A 19,170-nucleotide genomic window follows, 5' to 3' on the forward strand; every position below is an offset into this window, starting at 1 on the left:
TTCCAAAATATATTGAAAGGTCAGCACAAAAGTATACACAACACAGTTCACAAACACTAGCAAAATATCCATACACTAGATTTTCCAGCAACACTCTGGATTGTTATTTGTTAGTCACCAGCATTACTACAAAAGGGTCAATACATGGAAAAAAATAAACCAAATACCAAGTAATGACTAGCAGGTTGCCATGAGATAAATATTCTTCTAGTTAGGAACTACTTCCCTTCCAATATTTATATAGGATGTAGTGTCAAAAAGGCATACTATGATGATCTTCTTAAATTACAGATATCTCACAGTAAGTACTTGCATTTTCTTGCCACAAATACCTACTACCAGGAAATTCAGCAATGACAGCCTGACAGTAACCTTCACTTACTTTGTCACATAAGCTAGTTAATTACCTCCATAATATCCTCCAAATTCTCCTCTGCATCCGCTTTTTCAGTCATCAGTTTGGCAGCTTTGAAATAGGTCTTCATGAGAAGATAACCCCTCTTAGCCCCATTCCAGTGAGAACGGGGAATTTCCACCAGACCATAGCCCAAAAGCAACACAAGAAGAAAGAGACCCCATGTGTTTGCAGCAGCAATCCCAATAGTCTGAAGCTGATTCCTAAAGAAAACAAATGAAAAGCACAAACAGAAAAGCAAAGTTCAACAAGAAGTTTAAGTCTGTCTAGCAAAAGTTGCATCAACTAAAAGGTATTTTGTGTGTGCGTATATTTTAAAGAGCTATTTCAGCTACAGAAGACTTTTACACAAGACAATTTTTTATTACACTTTGTTTTAAACACTTGTGCAATTACTTACAGTATTATTCTTACCATTGTAAATTGAACTTTGGGTTTACCGCAACGTATATTAAGAATGCTCCAAAAATCAGCAGGTAAGTACCATAATAGATTGCATTCTCAATCAGTGCAGTTTTAATCTTTCCAGTAATGGAGAACCCTCCTGACCTAGCATAAGACTGCATGAAAGGTAGCAGAATCCTATGAAGGAAGCAAACAAAAGCAAAACAGATCAGCCAATCAAAAATAACAACAACAAACCCCCTATATATATATATGTATGCATACATACACACACATATATATGTATATACATGTAATAGTCAACCAGTGCAAGATATTTACACATAGGTGTTTAAAGCTTCTGTCAAGATAAGTTAATGAAGTTTTTATTCCAGTTATAAATCTAAATCTATAAAAGTTATAGATAAAAGCAATAGCTTTACTACAAAAAAACTCTTTATCAAGAGCTCACTACCAATCTTGATTTTAATGACTGAGAAAAAGAAGTAGCTATTTAAAAATGTGTTGGTCATACTTAATCTAAACCAAAAGCACAATCAGTTTGAAGTAGATATATCTACAATTTTTTACTATACAATTCCATAAAAATCAAATAATTTACTATTATTATTATATTTACTATTACTACATTAAAATTACCCAACTTATTCATAGAATTATTTTGATGTTATATTGCCTAAGATGCAACCTTTTCAGACAATCTCCCCATAAAAGTTTGTGTGTAAGCTGGTCAGTCTCAGATACAAATATGAACTACGGGTATAAGGCTGTCACCTTAGTGACAGGCACAAAAAAAGTACACTCTATATGGTACTTGAGAGAAATATCTTACTTTCAGCTGAGATAAAGTTGTTTTTCTTCACTGTGTCTAGTGTGATGCTATGCTTTGCTTTAGGAGAACGGTGTTGATAACAAATCAATGTTTCAATTGCTGCTGACCAGTGTTTTAGAGAGCCAAGGAAATTTTGGTTTCTCAGATTCTTGTACTGTCCCATTAGTGAGAGCGGGAAAGTGGGGTGCCAGGAGAGGACAGAACGAGGACAGCTGACATAAACTGGGATATTCCATACCATGTGACATCATCCAGAAGGAAAGTTTGAAAAAGGGTGGGGAGTTCACTGGGCAGCCCCTGCTGCTTGGGGACTAGCTGGGCATTGGACAGCTAACTGTTATTCTTTCATTCTTTCCTTCTTTTTTTTCCTTTACCTTTTATCTTAGTAAATAGTTTCTATATCAACCCACAAGTTATGCTTTTTCCCCCTATTCTCTCTCCCATCCCTCTAGGAAGGGAGGGCAGTGAGCAAACAACTGTGTGGTACTTAACCATCTGTCAAGTTAAACCACAACTAGAAATTTCATTGATAGATCTGTAGAACGATGGTATTGCAACTGCTACAACATTACACTTATAAATTATATGTGCATAACACTGATATTCCTTGGCCTAACTTACCATGTTAAAAATTGTGATGTCCAGTATACAACACGCCAGAAAATTGGCATAATTCCATCGGGGATATAACTCCATGGTTTGAAACATTTTTGCTTGCTGTAATAACATAGGGAAACTTGTTAGTAGTTTAAGAGTAGTTTGACTACTTGTTAGTAGTCAAAAGAGTTGAATTTTCACTCCCTCTCCCTCCCCTCCCCCTCCCCCCCATAAATTCCACTATCTAGAAAAGATTTTGAAAACAGCAGAAGATATAACACATACTTTTTAAGTAGTCAATTTCAACCACATCAGAAGAAAATAAACTGAATCCTGATTTGAAGTACACTTAGTATTTAACTTATCAAAAGCATCACATTTGGGCAAGATAGCTTTTTAAAAGAAGAACCTGCTCAAAGAGACATTTTAATAAGCAATTCAAGGCTTTAATTTTTCTTCTTTGGAAGAAGAAAAATTTCTTCTTTTTCAAATACTTTCATCATACAAAGAAAAACATATTTTCTGTAGACAGAAAAGCATTTAACTTTACACTGTAGATTTTTCAAAAGTGTCTAGGAGCACACCACCTCGACATACTAAGAAGACCATTCAGTGGCAAGAAAGTATATTAGTTGTTTCTCCTACAACCCAGCTCAGCTTAGTCATCACATCTGTACAAACTGATTTTGTTGTACTTTTTGACAGGTACAATGAAGGTAGTGTTTGCTTCAGGAAACAAACGGAAAAAAAGCCACTGGAGCCTTTCTGACAGAGCAGAACAAATGACATGGTGTTCATCTACACCAAGATATTTGTGGTGTTCTTTTCCACACTCATCTGAGTAACTAAATAATGATGAGTCAAGGGGCAACTCCACCAGTTTAATAGGAGCATCTGTTGAGAAATAATTGATGTTTTCCAGAATGAAACTAGTTAAACCTGTGCTGTGAGGTGTTTTTTTCCTTTATGTATGCAGTCTAAATATTTTCAGAACTATCAAATTAAAATAGCATGACATTCAGTGTGACTATAGGTTTCAAACAAAATGTTAAGGTCTGATTACTGCTAACACTATCTAGCCAACCAAGTTAATATTTCTATTTTATAGTCTCAAGTCATATACTGTCTAACAGTTGTCAGCATATTCTGAAATTACAGGCAAGCCACAAGGTTATTAAAGTTTTCACATTGTGCATTTACCAAAATATGTTTAATTAACAAACACTGAGCAGTCTAAAACAAAAGGTAAAAAGCTGTGTTACTAAGCCTAGCATTTTACAGTGCTTTCAGAAATAACAATATCCTGGCAGTCTCTACTTTTGGAGAATAAATCTGGCACTACATTGCACATAATGGACACCTTGAATGTAAGTACACTGCACATATCTGCAAGATGTGGAACCAGCCAACTGAGGCAAAGCAGACACAGAAAGAGTCAACATACATCCATATTTCCCATCTCTAATTATTTCCTTCCTGCTAGGAGAGAGCAAATGAGCAGTTTCAGATTACTGATTTTTAATTTTTTAATTTTTTTATTTTTGTCAGGGAGGCTTGGACTGGACATTAGGAAAAACCTGATTACCACTAGAGTGATCAAACACTGGAACGGGTTTTCTAGTGATGTCTGCAATGCCCCATGCCTTTCTGTGTTGAAGAGGCATTTGAATAATGCCCTCAGCAGTACGCTTTAACTTTGGGTTAGCCCTAAAGTGGTCAGACAGCTGCACTCATCTTTGAGGATCATCTGAACTATTCCTACATTCAACTGAACTACTCTATTCCAACTTTAATCATTATATATGCACAATTATGCACAAAGAAAGCCATGAAATATTTCTTTAAGAAAAGCCTATTTGAAGAAAACTTACCTTGGAGCAAGAGTAACAAAAGAGCCATTACTTTCTGCGGGGCTGGAGTTAACAGCAAGCTTGCATCGATTATAAATGGTCTAAAAGACAATTGCTTTTATCAGTGATCAGGAAAAAAGTGCAACGTGTACTTAAAAACAACAAGTACCATTTTAAACACATTTCCTTTCCTCTGAATTTACTTTTGGGAGCAATTAAAGTAATAAACACTCAACATGCAGTCTGCGTGCAGGAAAACAAGGTAAAATGCAAGTGTTTCTATGCTGCTGAAATAAATTTAAAAACTTCCATAAACAAAAAGTATTCTAAAACGTGAAAGATTTGTTGTCTTATGAGAGCAACAAAATTAACCATAACAGAGAAGTTGTCATGCAAACAGTGATGTTCTAAGTTTAGAAAGACACTATTTGAGAACTTTATTTGCTGTTTTAGATAGAGTATTCTGCAAATACAACTTTAAAAACAAACAAAACAGATGCCTCATTTTACATCACAGTGGAAAGTCTTACAAACTTCTTACCGTACTGACATCCAAAGGCAGTATAAATACAATCAGAAAGCAGAGATACCAAGCCAGTAACGTTGCAATGATCACCAGCCTATGCTGTTTCTTGAAGTCTCCATATCGATGAAGTAGAAATAAGGCCAGAAAAAAGACAAACACAATCTCAAGGCCCAACGCTGCACCACTCATTATTGAAGGTTGACTCCAGGCACTCAGCACAGCTCACATAAAAATGTTGATCAGAACTGCAAGACAAGATGTCATTTAATTACATTAGAATCTCTCAGAGATACTTAGGAAGAAACGAGTTTTCAGTTTATATTTTAAACTTACTAACAGGTTTTTCTGATTTCATTTAAAAACAGAGAACAAGATTTTCTGCAAGATGCTCTGAACTCCTCTGCATCTTCGTGGTCCAGAAGATCCTGAAATCATTTTCTATAGCCTGAAAGTCTATAACCAGAATGCGAGTAATTTGAATAAAGGAAAGGTTTAAAGTTAAACGTTTCCAAAAAGTTACTGAGAAACTTCTATTTAATGGGCTGTACACCAATTACAAATTTAAATTCCCTACTCAAGAGTTAATAGAGCATAAAAACACAGCAAAGCTATTTGCAATGCAGCTCTTCTAAAATTTCATATGAGGCAATGTGTTTGCTAATTCACCTTCCTACTTTTCTTCTGCTCTTCTCCAGAAGAACACAGGTCTCCATTCATTATTAGACTTGCTATATTTTCTTTTCCTCTGGGATGACTTACTGTTACAGTCAAGACTGCTAAAAATCTTTGAAAGCTCGTCCTCGCACAGGCATGCTATTAAGCAAAAGACCAGTGAGCTGCACAAATCTGTTAGAGAAAATGTCACCACCTTGTTACATGGTTACTAAAATTGCTTCTGATCCTTAACACTTCATACAGTAAAATAAACAAAATGTTTACCCTGCTTAACTTGATTTTCCATCAAAATGTTCTTCCCCATTTTGTTCCTTCTGCATTTAATTTCCAGATAGTGAAAGCAGCCTATTTACTTCATGACATCTGTTATACAGAGCACCCCATATTCTGAAAGTAGGCTGAATTGCCTTCTTGTATATTATGAAAGCTGTACACATTCATTTCCTATGTTCTGTCCACTTTTTTTAATAAGTTTACCAAATAATTGGTAATTTTATCAAGTCAAAACATCCCCCTACTATTTGCCTGTACTGCATTTAGGACGGCTAATTTATAATCCACAAATTCAATATATCTAATCTACTTCTTGATAGCTCATTCTATGTATTCTATTGTACTATTCTCATTTCCTCAGAAAATGAAGTCTTTTACATTATAGCATAAGAGCAAATTCCACTAAAACAGAGCATTTCTTCCCCACTCAAAACCAGTTTAATTAAGGCAGAGCTGTCTGACAAATGCAGCTTTGGATGCCCATCATAGCCACACCTCATGCTATGCATTAAAATTATACATCATACGCTCCATGAGTCATACCTATAGAACTTTTTACTACAGTCACACCTAAGGAGCTGCAATCAATACATAACATGAAAATTTTGTGTGTGAGATGACGCACTCAGTTCTTACCCAGAGATTTCAAAAATGTTATGAGCCTGTACTGAACACACTAAAATCAAGAGGGAATTTATAGTTTATAGCCTACAACAGAACAGAACCTGCACAGCTTCAATTCACTTTCAAAGATTTGGTTCAAAAACTATAAGACAGAAAATAGTAAAAAGTAGTTCTAGGGAAAAAATAAAATAAAATTTAAAAAGTCCTGCAAAGAGAGAAACACGTTTCTTGAGTGGAGCTCTTGCTGTGAACAAAATCTTCTTAGGAGGACAGCCATACCTGGGACCCTTGCTAATAGAATCAGGACTTAGAATATATTACTGTTTGCCTGTGGGAAACAGAATTTACCTCTGAAGCTGGCTGTTAGTTTACAGAAAGATGCTTGCCCACAATCATGTTTCTCAACTACTAGCACTCCCCTGAACCAGCTGGCTAAAATTCCTGAACCCTGGAGAATTTTCTCCCGAGATCAGCAAACTACTTCAGAAGAGCTCTTTCTGCTCTCACCTTTCTGTTAAGCAATTACAGAATCACAGAATCACAGAATCACAGAATTGTAGGGGTTGGAAGGGACCTCTAGAGATCATGGAGTCCAACCCCCCTGCCAAAGCAGGCTCCCTACACCATGTCACACAGGAAGGCGTCCAGGTGGGTCTTAAATATCTCCAGAGAAGGAGACTCCACCACCTCCCTGGGCAGCCTGTTCCAGTGCTCCGTCACCCTCACTGTAAAGAAGTTCTTGCGCACATTTGTGCGGAACTTCCTATTTTTCCTCTAATTACAAGAAGTAACAAACTTATCACTGAGAGGAAGAGTATCTATTGACACACTCCATCACTGTAGGATAAAGCACCCTCAACTTGTTGCAATTTAGATGGAAATCTGTTTTGTTTTAGACATGGACTAGAACCACGTGTTTTGAATCCTATGAATGGAAGAACCTGGGTATCCCCATACAGGACAGGAGTTTCAAAACTGCTACAGGAAATCTTTGAAGGTCCAAACACAGCTAAGGACTTAGCAAGAACACTAAAAGGGGCAGTTCACACTTTAATTACCTCAGAGACTGCCTACCACCATGTCTTAAATTACCTTGGCAGCCTGGAGACTGAAGAAGCCCAGGGGTACTTACATTACAAATGAACTAACTGCTCACTCAGCCTGGCACAGAAATTACGTGTTACTAGATGAAACAGCACAAAAACAACCCAGTCGTTTCTTGAAGATTCTAAACAGCACTCAATTTTATAACAGAGGTAATCCAAGGCAGGGCTAATAATAGCAGTGCACATCTGTGAAGAAAGGCCCAGCAAAGAAGTTAATGAAGCGTGAAAGAGATGCTGTAAAGAACAACATCGAAGATAGCTGAAGCATACTGGAAAAAGCATCTGTGAAACAGCACCTCCCACCTCAAGCTGATTCCACAGCTCTGGAGCACAGCTAAGAAAGCAGCCACCTCCAGCACACTATCAGTGCTGAGTTCCATGGTGAGCTCTTGCCCTTATGGCAGCCATCTCCCAGCCGTCAACAAGGGTGTTCCAGCATATTTGGCAAAAGAAAAAGTGTCTGCCATAACACCTGTGACAGGGCTCTGATGCCTGCCCTACTCTGCTAAACTGTCTGGTAAGAATCCCAAAGACATGCCTAAATCCTCTGCACCAATATAAGTGCTTAACCCTAAGCTTTAGAAACTTTCATCTTTAAAAAATAAAGTGGAATATCTCATGTTTTATAAACACTAAAAGGAAGATAAGGTAACACCACGCTGAAAAACAACCCCTTCAGACACTTTCATACTCAGCTCTGCTCAGTCTGTTGTTTGTCTTTTTATTTTGTTTCCTCCCAGCTTCCATAGTACACACTGACCCTTGCACCACAGGGATCAGATAAGCAGATGACAGATGAAGAGCTTCTTAGCACTGACAAAACTACCAACAGAAAGAAACAGGCCTTCAGCTGTCCATGAAGCTGACCAGCGCAGTTACCCTACTGCACCACCCGGAAGAAATAATCTCTGAAATGAACCAACAGGTGCAATCTGCATAGCTTTGTTCTTCCAAGAAACAGAGATCAAACCATGCACCAACTAGTATTGTATTAGCACCTGCAATTTCAATTATCTTGGAAAGTACAGAATCACAGAATATCCTGAGTTAAAGGGATCCACGAGGATCATTGAGGCCAGCCCCTAGCTACGCACACAACCACCCAAAAACCAGACCATATGTCTGAGAGCGTTGTCCAAACACTTCCTGAACTCTATCAAGCTTGATGTTGTTACTGATGCCCTGCAGAGCCTGCTCCTCTCCAGGAAGGGAGCTTACAAGCAAGAGAGGGACAAACTTTTTCCATGGTCCAATAGCGACCAGACAAGGGAGAATGGCTCTAAACTAATAGAGAAGAGATTTAGGTCAGATGTTAGGAGAAGATTCCTTGCTCAGAGGGTAGTAAGGTGATGGCACTGCTGCCCAGAGAGCTGTGGTGCCCCATCCATGGAGGTGCTCAAGACTGGACTAGATGAGGCCCTGGAAAGCCTGAGCTGGTGAAGGCAACCAGCACATGGCAGGGGGATTAGAACTGGGTTAATGCCCCTTACAACCCCTGCCTCTTTATGATTTTGTGATAATGTATGTAAACAAGATTTAAAACTAACTAAACATTTAGTCTTTGCATATGACACCCTGGAAATAGTAGCAGAGAGAACACGCAGCAGGGAGGCACTACGATGTATAATAAGAAAGCCGTGCAGCCGTAGGATGAACCCAGAACAAAACTTGTAATGTTGGCCTGCCTGGGGATGCTCACACAGAACAGGTGTCACTGAGGAGGTCTCCGTGTGGTTACAACCATAATGCTGCAGTGAGACAGACGGCCTGTTCAGAAAATCAGAACTGAAATCATAACGACGCCTTATTTATCCCTCCGGCCCCATGTGCCACGCGTCGCGGTGCTGCGGGCACGGCCCTGTGAGCACTGCGAGGAGCTGAGCGCGGGGCCGGATTCCACACAGCGCCGACACAGCCCGGCCGCGGAGCCCGGAGCGGAGACAGCGAAGTGCGCTCTGCAACACACAGCCCGTGTTCCTCGGGAGAAAATCAGACAACCGAAATGGGCTAAAAAGCCGAACAACAAGCGTCACATCCCGCCCTTCCTCAGCCCTCGGCGCAGCCCAGACACAGGAACTGTGGCCGGGCCCAGCCCGTCCGCGCTCCCCCCGCCCGTGACTCGGCGCTGCGGCCCGCGCCGCCCCTCACCGCGCTCAGCAGCCGCCGTCCCGCGGGGCTGGGCCGCCCTCCATGCTCGCTGCCACCTCTCCCCAAACGAGGCCTCAAACCGCCACACACACAGCACCGCCCGACTCGCTCCTCGCCGCGGGGCCCGGCACCGCCGACATTTCCCGTCACCGCCGCCGCTGTCACCGCCCCCGGCCGGGAGGCGGGCACAGGATGCGGGGAGCGAACTACAACTCCCGGCAGCGCCCGCACAGCGGCTTCCGGCCGGCTGGGGATGCGCGGGACGGTGCGAGGCTGGCGGGCGGGCGCGCGGGCTGCAGGGCGCTGCGAGGAGCGGGGCTGTGCCGCTCAGCGGGGCTGTGCCGCTCTGCCGTCCGCAGCCATGCTCAGGTACGGTGGAGCAGCACCCGCGGGGAGGGATGAATACGAACCGGGAGGAGGGATGGGGGTGTGTGCGTGTGGCTTGGCGGGGTATGGGGGCAGATGGGCTGTGGGGCGTGTGGCTCTGTGAGGAGCGCGGTCCGGCTCGCTGAGGCGCGCTGCTTCTCCACACGCTGCCCGCGCGCTGCTGGCGCCCAACGGCCGCGTGAGGCGAGATGTGAGCTGAGGGATCGCCCCGCTCTAATGGGGTTAAAGTTAAGCTTTTCTTAGTGGGTATTGTTGCATTAGGTGGGGATATGTGTTGTTAGCGAGACCTGCTCTCTGCTACGGGGCTCTCTGTACTTCGCGGCGGCTTCCAGAGAACGTGGCGGTGGTCTCGCAGAGCTCTGGTTCACCCGAGTCTTGCAATCCCTGCAGGAAACATCTCCAGGAGATCCCCTCCTCCGACAGCAACGTCTCCACTGGCTTCAGCTGGGACTGGGGTTCCAGCAAGGCCTCGGAGTTGCTGTCAGGCATGGGGGTGTCGGTGCTGAAGAAGGACAGGCTGGGCAATGAGAACACCCCGCAGGAGCCTCTGCTGCCGGCCTGCACACCCCACAAGCGGCTGAAGGTGAAGGAGAAGGAGTTTGTCATCGTGCGCAGACCTCGTCTGCTCCGAGAGGCAGAGCCAGGTACTGGTAGGCAGCCCTGCCTTCATTTACCCTGCTGAATTAACAGAAGTTATTGCTGTACCCATCCCCAATATAATTTTGAAACTCAGGGACTTGAATTTTGTATATAGAAATCTTAAAACTGAGAAACTGAGCCCTCCAGACTATGAGAATCCAGATGTGCATCTTTCACTTCAGGGTGCCAAGGAGCAGCCCCTCCACTCCATTGGGGTTGGACTGTAATGGGTGCAAGGGTCCCTACTGGAAAGAGGCTCTGGGCTGGCAGGGGAAGGATTCAGTCCTCAGAGCAGTGATGAATGAGCTCTGGGTCACAGGCAGCTGTTGGAAGCTCCAACATGTACAGTTTTTTCCTGGGCAGACAGAAGCACTTGCACTGTATCTGCATGTGAGAATTTGGGGTTACGCACAGTAAACTTAAACAGATTCTGAGAGATGTTTTGAAGAGCACTTAGGGCCCTTCTTGGGGTGTAAGGTATGTTGCAAGGATGGGCATTTCAGCAGGGATGTATAGAGACAAGAAGTCCTGAGATGTCTGTCTAGAAAAGTCTTTCCCTTCCTGCACTTGGGGAAACATACAAGCCTTCGAATACAAATGAAATAGATGAAATGCTCTCATTTCCTGAAGTATATTTCTTAAAATGAAGAGGTGAAAGAGAGATGAGTAGTATGTAGAGTCCAGGGACATACTGTAGTGGTCCTTCTGGCAACCAAACTGAATAAGGCATCAGCAGGCAAAAATGAGCCAGATTTAACTAGAGCGTGTTCACTCTCCCTAAAGGTGTTTCTTGGGATGAACTTCCAGATGAACTTCTATTGGCAATCTTTGCATATCTGCCCTTGAATGACTTGCTGAAAGTTTCCATGGTTTGTAAGAGGTGGCATCGTCTGTCGTAAGTATTACTTCTCGTCACTTAATGCTAAGAAGAACTTTGCTTCCATAGGTTGATAAATGATTTGGTTTCCATCTAACGTGGTCAAGTGTTATTCAGTCTATTATATATTATAACTCAATTATTTTATCATTATGAAATTGTCCTGGGTGGTTTTTCTTCCTCAGTCTTTTTGGAGTCTGGAAAGTTTCTGTAGTTGTACACATAGGTGTGACTTTTCCTTGCTAATGAGCAAATTCTGCTCCCTAGGTTTGATGAATCTCTCTGGCAGACTCTTGATCTGAATTGCAGAAGTCTGCTGCCAGGAGTTATTGGACAGTTGCTACCTGCAGGAGTTACTGTGTTCCGCTGCCCAAGATCTTGTATTGGGAATCCACTGTTTAAAACCATGAAGTAAGGCTTTCGCTGTGTACTGAGTCATGGAACTGTCTCAAATCTTCAGTGTTTCTCTGTTTTTTTCTTTTTTTTTTTTTTAACATCTTCACCAGTATTAGCGTTTGTCATCTCTGTGGAGTGTGGAATAGCTGATCAGTGGTTAGGCATATATTGAAGTAAGAGCTGTATTCATCAGTCAGTTATTAAGAAATAAGCTAACATGGTATTTGGAAGTATACTTCCAGCACCATTGTGCTCTTGCAAGTTATTTCTTATAGAACCAAGAAATGTGAGCCTTGTCAGCATTTTTACATGTGAACCTCAAAAGTCAGTCTAGCTCCAGCAGGGTAGATTTGGAGATGTTGTGAATACCAGAAAGATAAAAGTTCTAGAGTTTTGGCTAGTGGGTTATTAGTACAGCCAGCAAGGTTAACAGTCTACACAGTGTGCAGCTGAAATTCACAAATACAACTGCTCTCTATAAGCTTTGCACACTTGCTCAGTATTGCTTGGATTTATGGTGTGTGGAATTTGTAGTTGCTTTTTTGGTGCGGTTTTATTAACCATGCTTTCCCATCTCTTAGGCCTCTCAGAGTTCAACACATGGATTTGTCAAATTGCACAGTAGCTGTTGCAGATCTCCAGAGCATTCTTTGTCGTTGTGAGAGACTGGAGAACCTAAGCTTGGAGGGACTAGTGCTTTCTGATGATATCATGAAGTGAGTGAAATGTTTGGGGATGCTCTGTAAATAACTTACATTCAGTGCCATTCTTTTGTGCAGGCTAGGGACAGAATACAGTTGTTGCCCCCTGTGGGAGTTGTTTGAAATGGCCAGCTCTAGCCATTTAAAGGATTTAGCCGGCAGGTTGTACAAGCTGCCTTTTTCTCACCTGTCCAAGAGACCAAGTGGGAAAGAAACACTGCTCTGGAACAGTTGTTTGTTGTTTATTTTTGTTTTTCTGAAATTTCTCAGGGTTCTTGGAAGCTTGATAAACTGCTTATCTCTGTGGCAGTTGTGTCCTTTTACTGTTCCTGCTTGTGAGCTGCAGAGCAGAACTACTTTTATTTAGTGATTTCTATGCTCCCAGGGCACGTTCACGTTTAGTGTACATATTCTTTTGTATTTTAAGGAGTTCCAGCAACTCTTCTTCCTGATGCTCTGTGTGCTTCTGTACTGTTTCTCATTTCTTTGTTGACCTTCACTGAAAAAAGTATCTGAAAAATTAGACTCCATCTAATTGAGTCATATGATCATTTGAGTTGGAAGGGGCCTTTAGAGGTCATCTGGTCCAACTGCTCTGCAGTGAGCAGGGACATCTACAGCTACAACAGTGTGCTCAGAGCCCCATTCTGCCTGACCTTGAATGTCTGGAAGGATGGGGCATCCACTGCCTCTCTGGGCAACCTGTTCCAATGCTTCACTAGTAAGTGCTATAGGGAGATCGCTTAGTCTTTTGTAGAGGTAAAATGATTTTGAATAGGCCATGGTGTTTGTTCATTGAAATGTAACAGGAGAAGTTGAAGAGGAATTATTTCCTGTCTAGTTTGGCTTAGAAATACAAAAGCATGTCTGGACCAGCGCTTAAACAGACAAGTGTTCTTCATCAAGTTGTGCTGTGATGCAGCAGGAAGTTGAGATCCTTAGTGACTCTTTTAGTAGGTCAATTTACTAGAGATACAGTGTTGAACATGCAACAAACCTGTGCACAACATCTTCACTTTTAAACATTATCGTGTATCTTAGCAATAAAAGCGAAGTTCCAAGATTTTATCAGACTTCTCTTTTTTTTTCTCTTCTACAGGAGCATTGCTAAGAATCCCGGTCTGATACGACTGAATCTTTGTGGGTGCTCAGGATTTTCTGCAGAAGCCTTGGAGCTGATGTTAAGCAAATGTACTATGTAAGACAAAAATAGTGTTTGCTATTCCTACTTACTCTTAACTTCTGAGAGGAATTGTCCTTTTTGTTTTTTTTATAAGCATTCCAACTGTATTTGTCTGTCACTGTGTTTCTTATGTGGCTTACTATGTTCTCAAATGCTTAACTGTTGGCTATTACCTGAATACTTATATAATTTCTTTCCATCAATCTATTTTCTTCTTTAATAGCAAAGAAATACTTCAGTAATTATTTGTGAGTCTCTTTAGTCATCCTTAAAGGAGGTCTTGGTTGGTTAAAAACCCATGTATATCCATTTGATTTTCTTAATGAAAGCAATATGTAATTCTCACAGTGTGAAAGCATACAAGTTTGTGGAAGATACCATCTGAGTGCGGAGTACAAGAGCTCCCCATGCAGTCAGAGAACAGTATGAATGGCAGAAAACATTGTGCCCTTCCATCCATGGTAGAACAGTTCTTCAGTATTTGATGCACCGTGTTCAGATTGATGGGTCTAGCGATTAAACCAGCTGCTCTCAAAAGTCACTGAATTGAGCTTCAGTAGATGTGGGATTTACACCCTGATCTCTTTGCTGACTTCCTGTGAGATGTTGGACAAGCTACTCAATTTGTTTCTGCAAAATACTATTTTTAATCAAACTGCAGTAGCCCAGTGGACAGACAAAACCTTAATCTTGCTCTGGGTAGTTAATACTTACTGCTGCTGGATCTGATTACTTGGATGCTGAGCTTCTTAAAGAAAGGCAGTATCTGTATAATGCACAGTGCGTAAAGATCAGGTCTGCCATCTGCTTTAAAAAGCAGTATTTTCAAATTTACATAACGAGCTAAAGGCTCTGGTCAGGCTGTTTACTGTGCCTTTGTCCTCAGGTTACATCTCTTGTAGCTGCACACAAAACAGTACTATGACTGGTAATATGCTACTGAGTGTGTAGTTGAGGTAAGGTCACAACCTGGCCAGTGCATATATAAAACTATAAAGTATTTTATGATAACAGTGTAATTGGTCACCTGACCAATGCTAATAAGTGATAGTAGGAGATCTGTGTTTCTGCCTCTCAGTGTGAAGATCTGGTCAGTGGGAACAGGTTCATATCACCAACCAAATACAAGATGAAGTGTCTCCCCTTGACCATTTAACTTCCTACAGTGATTGTGAATCATTCTGATTGAAAGTGATCTTGAGAAGTTGCTTTGACTCTTTGCCCACAGCAGGTTCTAAACGCAGTTCTGGTTAGGACTTTGTCCAGCTGAGCTTTGGAAACCTCTACAAATTTCTTGCAGCCTATCTAGGCAACTTGCTTCAGTGCTTAATTATTGTCATAGAGAAACTCGTATTAATTAATACAGAAACTTGGTAGTAGATGTACCACAGTTTGAGTTCTTATGTATATGTAATACCATTGATACTTCTAAGGCTAAAACTTCCATTTCAGTTACTCTTCCAAACAGTTCTTTGTTTGTGTGTAGGTTGCAGGAGCTGAACTTGTCCTGGTGTGACTTCACAGCCACTCATGTCAGAACAGCAGTCAGTCACATTACTTCAAAAGTAACCCAACTGAACTTAAGTGGATACAGACAGAACCTACAAATATCAGGTAAATTTGAAGCATGACTAATATTTATTCCACTAAGAAACAAAGCAGCAGGCTTTATATTTTCTTCTGATCAGCGTCCACTGTAAGTATTAGAAACACTGTGTGCTGAGACTGATTCTATGCTCTGCATAGAGCTTTATGTTTGCACTGTCAGAGAATCCTACTAATTTCTCCAGCTCAGTCACAAGGAATGAGATAATTTGTATGGTTACGTAGAACTCATTTCATCTTCACTTGAAGAGTGTAGCCTGCAAGCAGGATAGATTGAATGGATCTCATGTTCAGCTGTGAGTCAGCCTTTCTGATACTGTGGGAGGGAGCTTAGTTTTTGGAGCATTCTTAATATAAGGCTTCTGCTGTTGTGGCTGCTGTAAAGGTCATTCAAAAACAGTAAGCCTAATAACTACTTAGGTTCTGCACCAATGTAATATCCTACAGATAATACATTACAGATCCTACAGTTAATTCAGAAGGCAAATAATATCAATATGTGTGGTATTGAAAGCATCAATGTCTTAACTGAAAGATGGGCTGATTGTGACCTCTTTTCAGATGTTAAAACGCTGGTGGAAAGATGTCCTTTCCTTGTGCACTTAGATCTAAGGTAAGAACTCCTGTGCAGGCAGTCCTCAAGTCCTTATGGTGCAGGGGGTTGGTAACGATACTGCTCTGAATAACCGTATAGCAGTAATTAATAGCTGAGTAGGATTGCACAGCCAGAAGTTGCTTCCTAGGTTAAACTTAGAAAAAAAATACTATCTGTTTTGACTTAGTCTGGAGAGAGTAACTAACTTAAACATTTTTTTTTTTACCTCAGTGTAAATAGTATGTACATAAAGGATTTGTTCACTAATAAATGATAGCAGTCAACAGGTAAAAAAAAAAAAAAAAAAGGAAGCATTTGGACATGCAAAGCTAAGGAGCTTATAGTACCCTAGTGAGAGTTTCTTTCAGCTCTTGTACTACATGGCCACAGAATTGTTTTGATTTTATTTAAAAAAATATATATATATATTCAAATTTCACTCTAAGGTAACTACTTTTTCTTGTTATGGCTTCTGCTGCAGAAAACCTACCTGCAGAGAATCTCTGCTTCATTTGCCCTTCAATTGCTCTAATGGCAGAAAAACAAATTGATGTTTATTATACTTCTCAGCTTGAGAAATTTGAAATCAAATTTACTTCTGTTTTACAATTAAAGAATAATTTCTAATTAATATACTCTCGTACAGCGACAGTGTGATGTTGAAGCCGGAGTGTTTCCAGTATTTTCATCGACTCATCTTTCTGCAACATCTCTGTCTTAGCCGATGCTACCAAATATCACCTGCTGCCTTAGTGTAAGTAATCCCTAATTGCCCTTGGTTTACTAATTCAGAGGATCAGTAATTCTAAACTTGTTTTATTTTAGGCTTAAGAAGTACAAATACTGTTTTGATAAACTTACTGGTACAAACTAGGAGTAAAATAATGGGGAGACTAGCGTGCCTTATGTCTCTGTTTAAAGGCATTACTTTGCCAGCCCTGTCAGTCTCAGTATCTGTCAGCATTAGGCTTTTAATTGTGTGGCAATAACTTACTTTCAGAAATGTTAACAGAATGGACAGTACTTGCTGACCACTGTCAGAATCTGTGTATAACTTTCCTTTCTCTGCACCTGCATCAGTTATTGGTTAGCACCGAAGCACAGCACAGAGTTATTTGCTTGAGGGCATTTTTTTCTGCCTTCCGTTATTACAACTATTCAGCTCTATCCTGTTTTGTGTCTCAAAAAGTGTGCCCTCAAGTAAGAAACCAAAGCCTTTAGCCTAAAAAATTGAGTAAAAGCATGTATATCTAGTTTGGATGTAGACTGCAAAAAATGCCTTCAGTATAATGATTAACTTCTCCCTGTTTTCTTTCTTTCTAGAGATCTTGGTGAAATTCCAACGTTAAAGACTCTTCAGGTATTTGGAATAGTGTCTGATAGCTCCCTGCAGGTCCTCAAGGAGACACTTCCTAAAGTGAAGATCAATTGTTCACATTTCACAACTATTGCAAGGCCAACTGTTGGCAGTAGAAGGAACCATGAAATTTGGGGTATCAAATGCAGATTGTCACTGAGAAACTGTATTGGCTAACGGTCTTGTATGGTGGATGCCGTGGATGCACTGTGTAGTGAAGGTCCTTGAGAAGCAGAAAGTCAGAGCACATCCAATCATAGTTGCATTTTTATAAAGTATCGTATCTTGGTCTTGTGCCGTAACGTAGTTCTATAAACACGTTTATATTCTTTAAAAAAAAGAAAAAGAAAAAAAAAAAAAAGCCTTTAGAAATTTGGCAATCTGTGAGCAATTATAGGAACTTAAAAGAAAAAAACAAAACCTTTTTGTTTTAGGAAAACAAGAAAAAACCTTTTTGTTTTAGGAGAGCTACTTTAAAAAAAAAAGAATTTGTGAAACAATCACTGTCATGAAACTGTTACAACCTTTATGAACTGCTGCAAGTTCTGATGCAGCGGTGGTTGTACTGCGGTGCTGTAAAGGTGCTTTCGATTAACTCTTCCAGCTCTGCAACTCCTGGAAAATTCAGTGGAGACACTATATGTCTCCTGAATGGATTCTGCTGGTCTAGAGTTTACCAAACTCAAATCAGGTACTGCTGTCAGAGCAATTAAAATTATTAACTGAGTGACATCTGTACTAAGATGTGAAGCTATCCTGTTTGGGAGAGGGACAGAGAAGTGAGTCTGAATTCACTGAATATGGAAACAGTAAGGAAGCATTGGAATGGAGGTCTACAGGAAAGCACTTAAGAGCTCAATGCTGTATGAATAAGAAGCAATAATAATTGAGTTGCTGTGAAGTTTTTCAACAGGACTCCATGTTGCTTTTCTGTGCTTAAGTGAGCTTAAATTAGGAGCATAATCTCAAAACTTCTTACATAGGGTCTCTGAGCTGTATGTAGTATATTGGAAAAAGTGCTTGCAGGAGCAAGTATCTTGGTTCTGAAACTGAGCAGCAACAGACTGGGGCTGCACTGTAAGAATTTTGAGAGGAGCTCCTTTGGGGCTATTAAGAGACATCCATTTCTCTTTCAGCTTAAGTTTCTAGTATTTAACTTCCTGTATCTTTCAACACTAACAGGAGGAGTTTACATTGTCACAAAAAAAGCTGAATAACTAACAAAAAAAGCAAAAAAAATACCCAAAAAACCCAACCAAACTAAGACCAGGGACATGTAGTGAGCCCACACCTCTGGGGGAAGGGACCTGGCTCAGGCTACTACCACCCCCAGTCCAGCTGGGGGCTGGGCATGTTCCAGGGACGAGGGTAAGCATTATCTGAAGAGTCTCTTAGCACAAAACTTGCAAGCAGTGAGCAACAGTAGGGGATATACCATTGTGGTAAATGGGCTGTTGCATAGGCATAGAGTCTTCCAAAGTCAGTCCAAAGATAAAAAGCTCAGTAATAAGTACACACAGTTCACTGTGTAGTGTGGAAAATTGCTTGTTTGCATTCATGCCTTAAGTTACTTTAAACGTTTACTTCAAGAGGAAAGGTGTATCTATTTGTAATTCTCTCTCTGTGTAATGTAACCCCATGAAACTTGTTTTGCATTTAATAAAGAGCTAAGGAATTGCTATATTGTACAGAATGGCTAGTGATTTGCCACCCATGTTTTGGTGTGACTGAAAAAGCAGGAACTTGTTCAATCAGTGCCTGACCAACTGTGATTTACATGACAGGGTATCATCATGTCATGCTTAGTACATGAAAGCAAGCACATTAAACATGCACACACACACACACACGTATATATTTAAGTTGAAATCAGGCCTGGGACAGCTTCAAGCATCTATTAAACTTTTAATTTTATTACATAATGTATAAACTTTAAAAAAAAAAAAAAAAAAGCAAAGATGACATGTTTAGTATAGCAG

The 19,170-nt window shown here is 40.7% G+C and overlaps 2 protein-coding genes across 3 annotated transcripts in view; one reads left to right on the plus strand and one right to left on the minus strand.

Moving 5' to 3' along the window:
• LMBRD2 (LMBR1 domain containing 2) overlaps positions 1-9,603 on the minus strand; it is a 31,654-nt gene extending 22,051 nt beyond the window's left edge. The window contains exons 1-6 of one of the 2 annotated variants that reach the window (XR_001551905.2): positions 9,452-9,565; positions 4,641-4,870; positions 4,121-4,200; positions 2,274-2,369; positions 830-997; positions 408-618 (exon numbers count right to left, since the gene is read on the minus strand). Coding sequence is in view for 1 of the 2 variants with exons in the window: in XM_015848478.2 (XP_015703964.1) it covers positions 408-618; positions 830-997; positions 2,274-2,369; positions 4,121-4,200; positions 4,641-4,814 (729 nt within the window). In the remaining variant the exon portion in view is untranslated. Of the gene's footprint in view, positions 1-407; positions 619-829; positions 998-2,273; positions 2,370-4,120; positions 4,201-4,640; positions 4,871-9,451 lie in introns of both variants that reach the window. The other variant, XM_015848478.2, reaches the window with a different exon arrangement.
• Positions 9,604-9,677: 74 nt separating this feature from the next.
• SKP2 (S-phase kinase associated protein 2) lies at positions 9,678-18,879 on the plus strand. The gene is made up of 10 exons (XM_032441434.1): positions 9,678-9,820; positions 10,229-10,482; positions 11,261-11,372; positions 11,622-11,765; positions 12,332-12,466; positions 13,551-13,649; positions 15,121-15,248; positions 15,801-15,852; positions 16,481-16,588; positions 17,158-18,879. Exons 1-10 carry the CDS (start codon positions 9,705-9,707, stop codon positions 17,366-17,368), a joined length of 1,359 nt encoding a protein of 452 aa, XP_032297325.1. The 5' UTR covers positions 9,678-9,704; the 3' UTR covers positions 17,369-18,879.
• Positions 18,880-19,170: the final 291 nt, after the last annotated feature.

This window comes from Coturnix japonica, chromosome Z (genome assembly GCF_001577835.2).
Source record: "Coturnix japonica isolate 7356 chromosome Z, Coturnix japonica 2.1, whole genome shotgun sequence".
Classification (NCBI taxonomy): domain Eukaryota; kingdom Metazoa; phylum Chordata; class Aves; order Galliformes; family Phasianidae; genus Coturnix; species Coturnix japonica.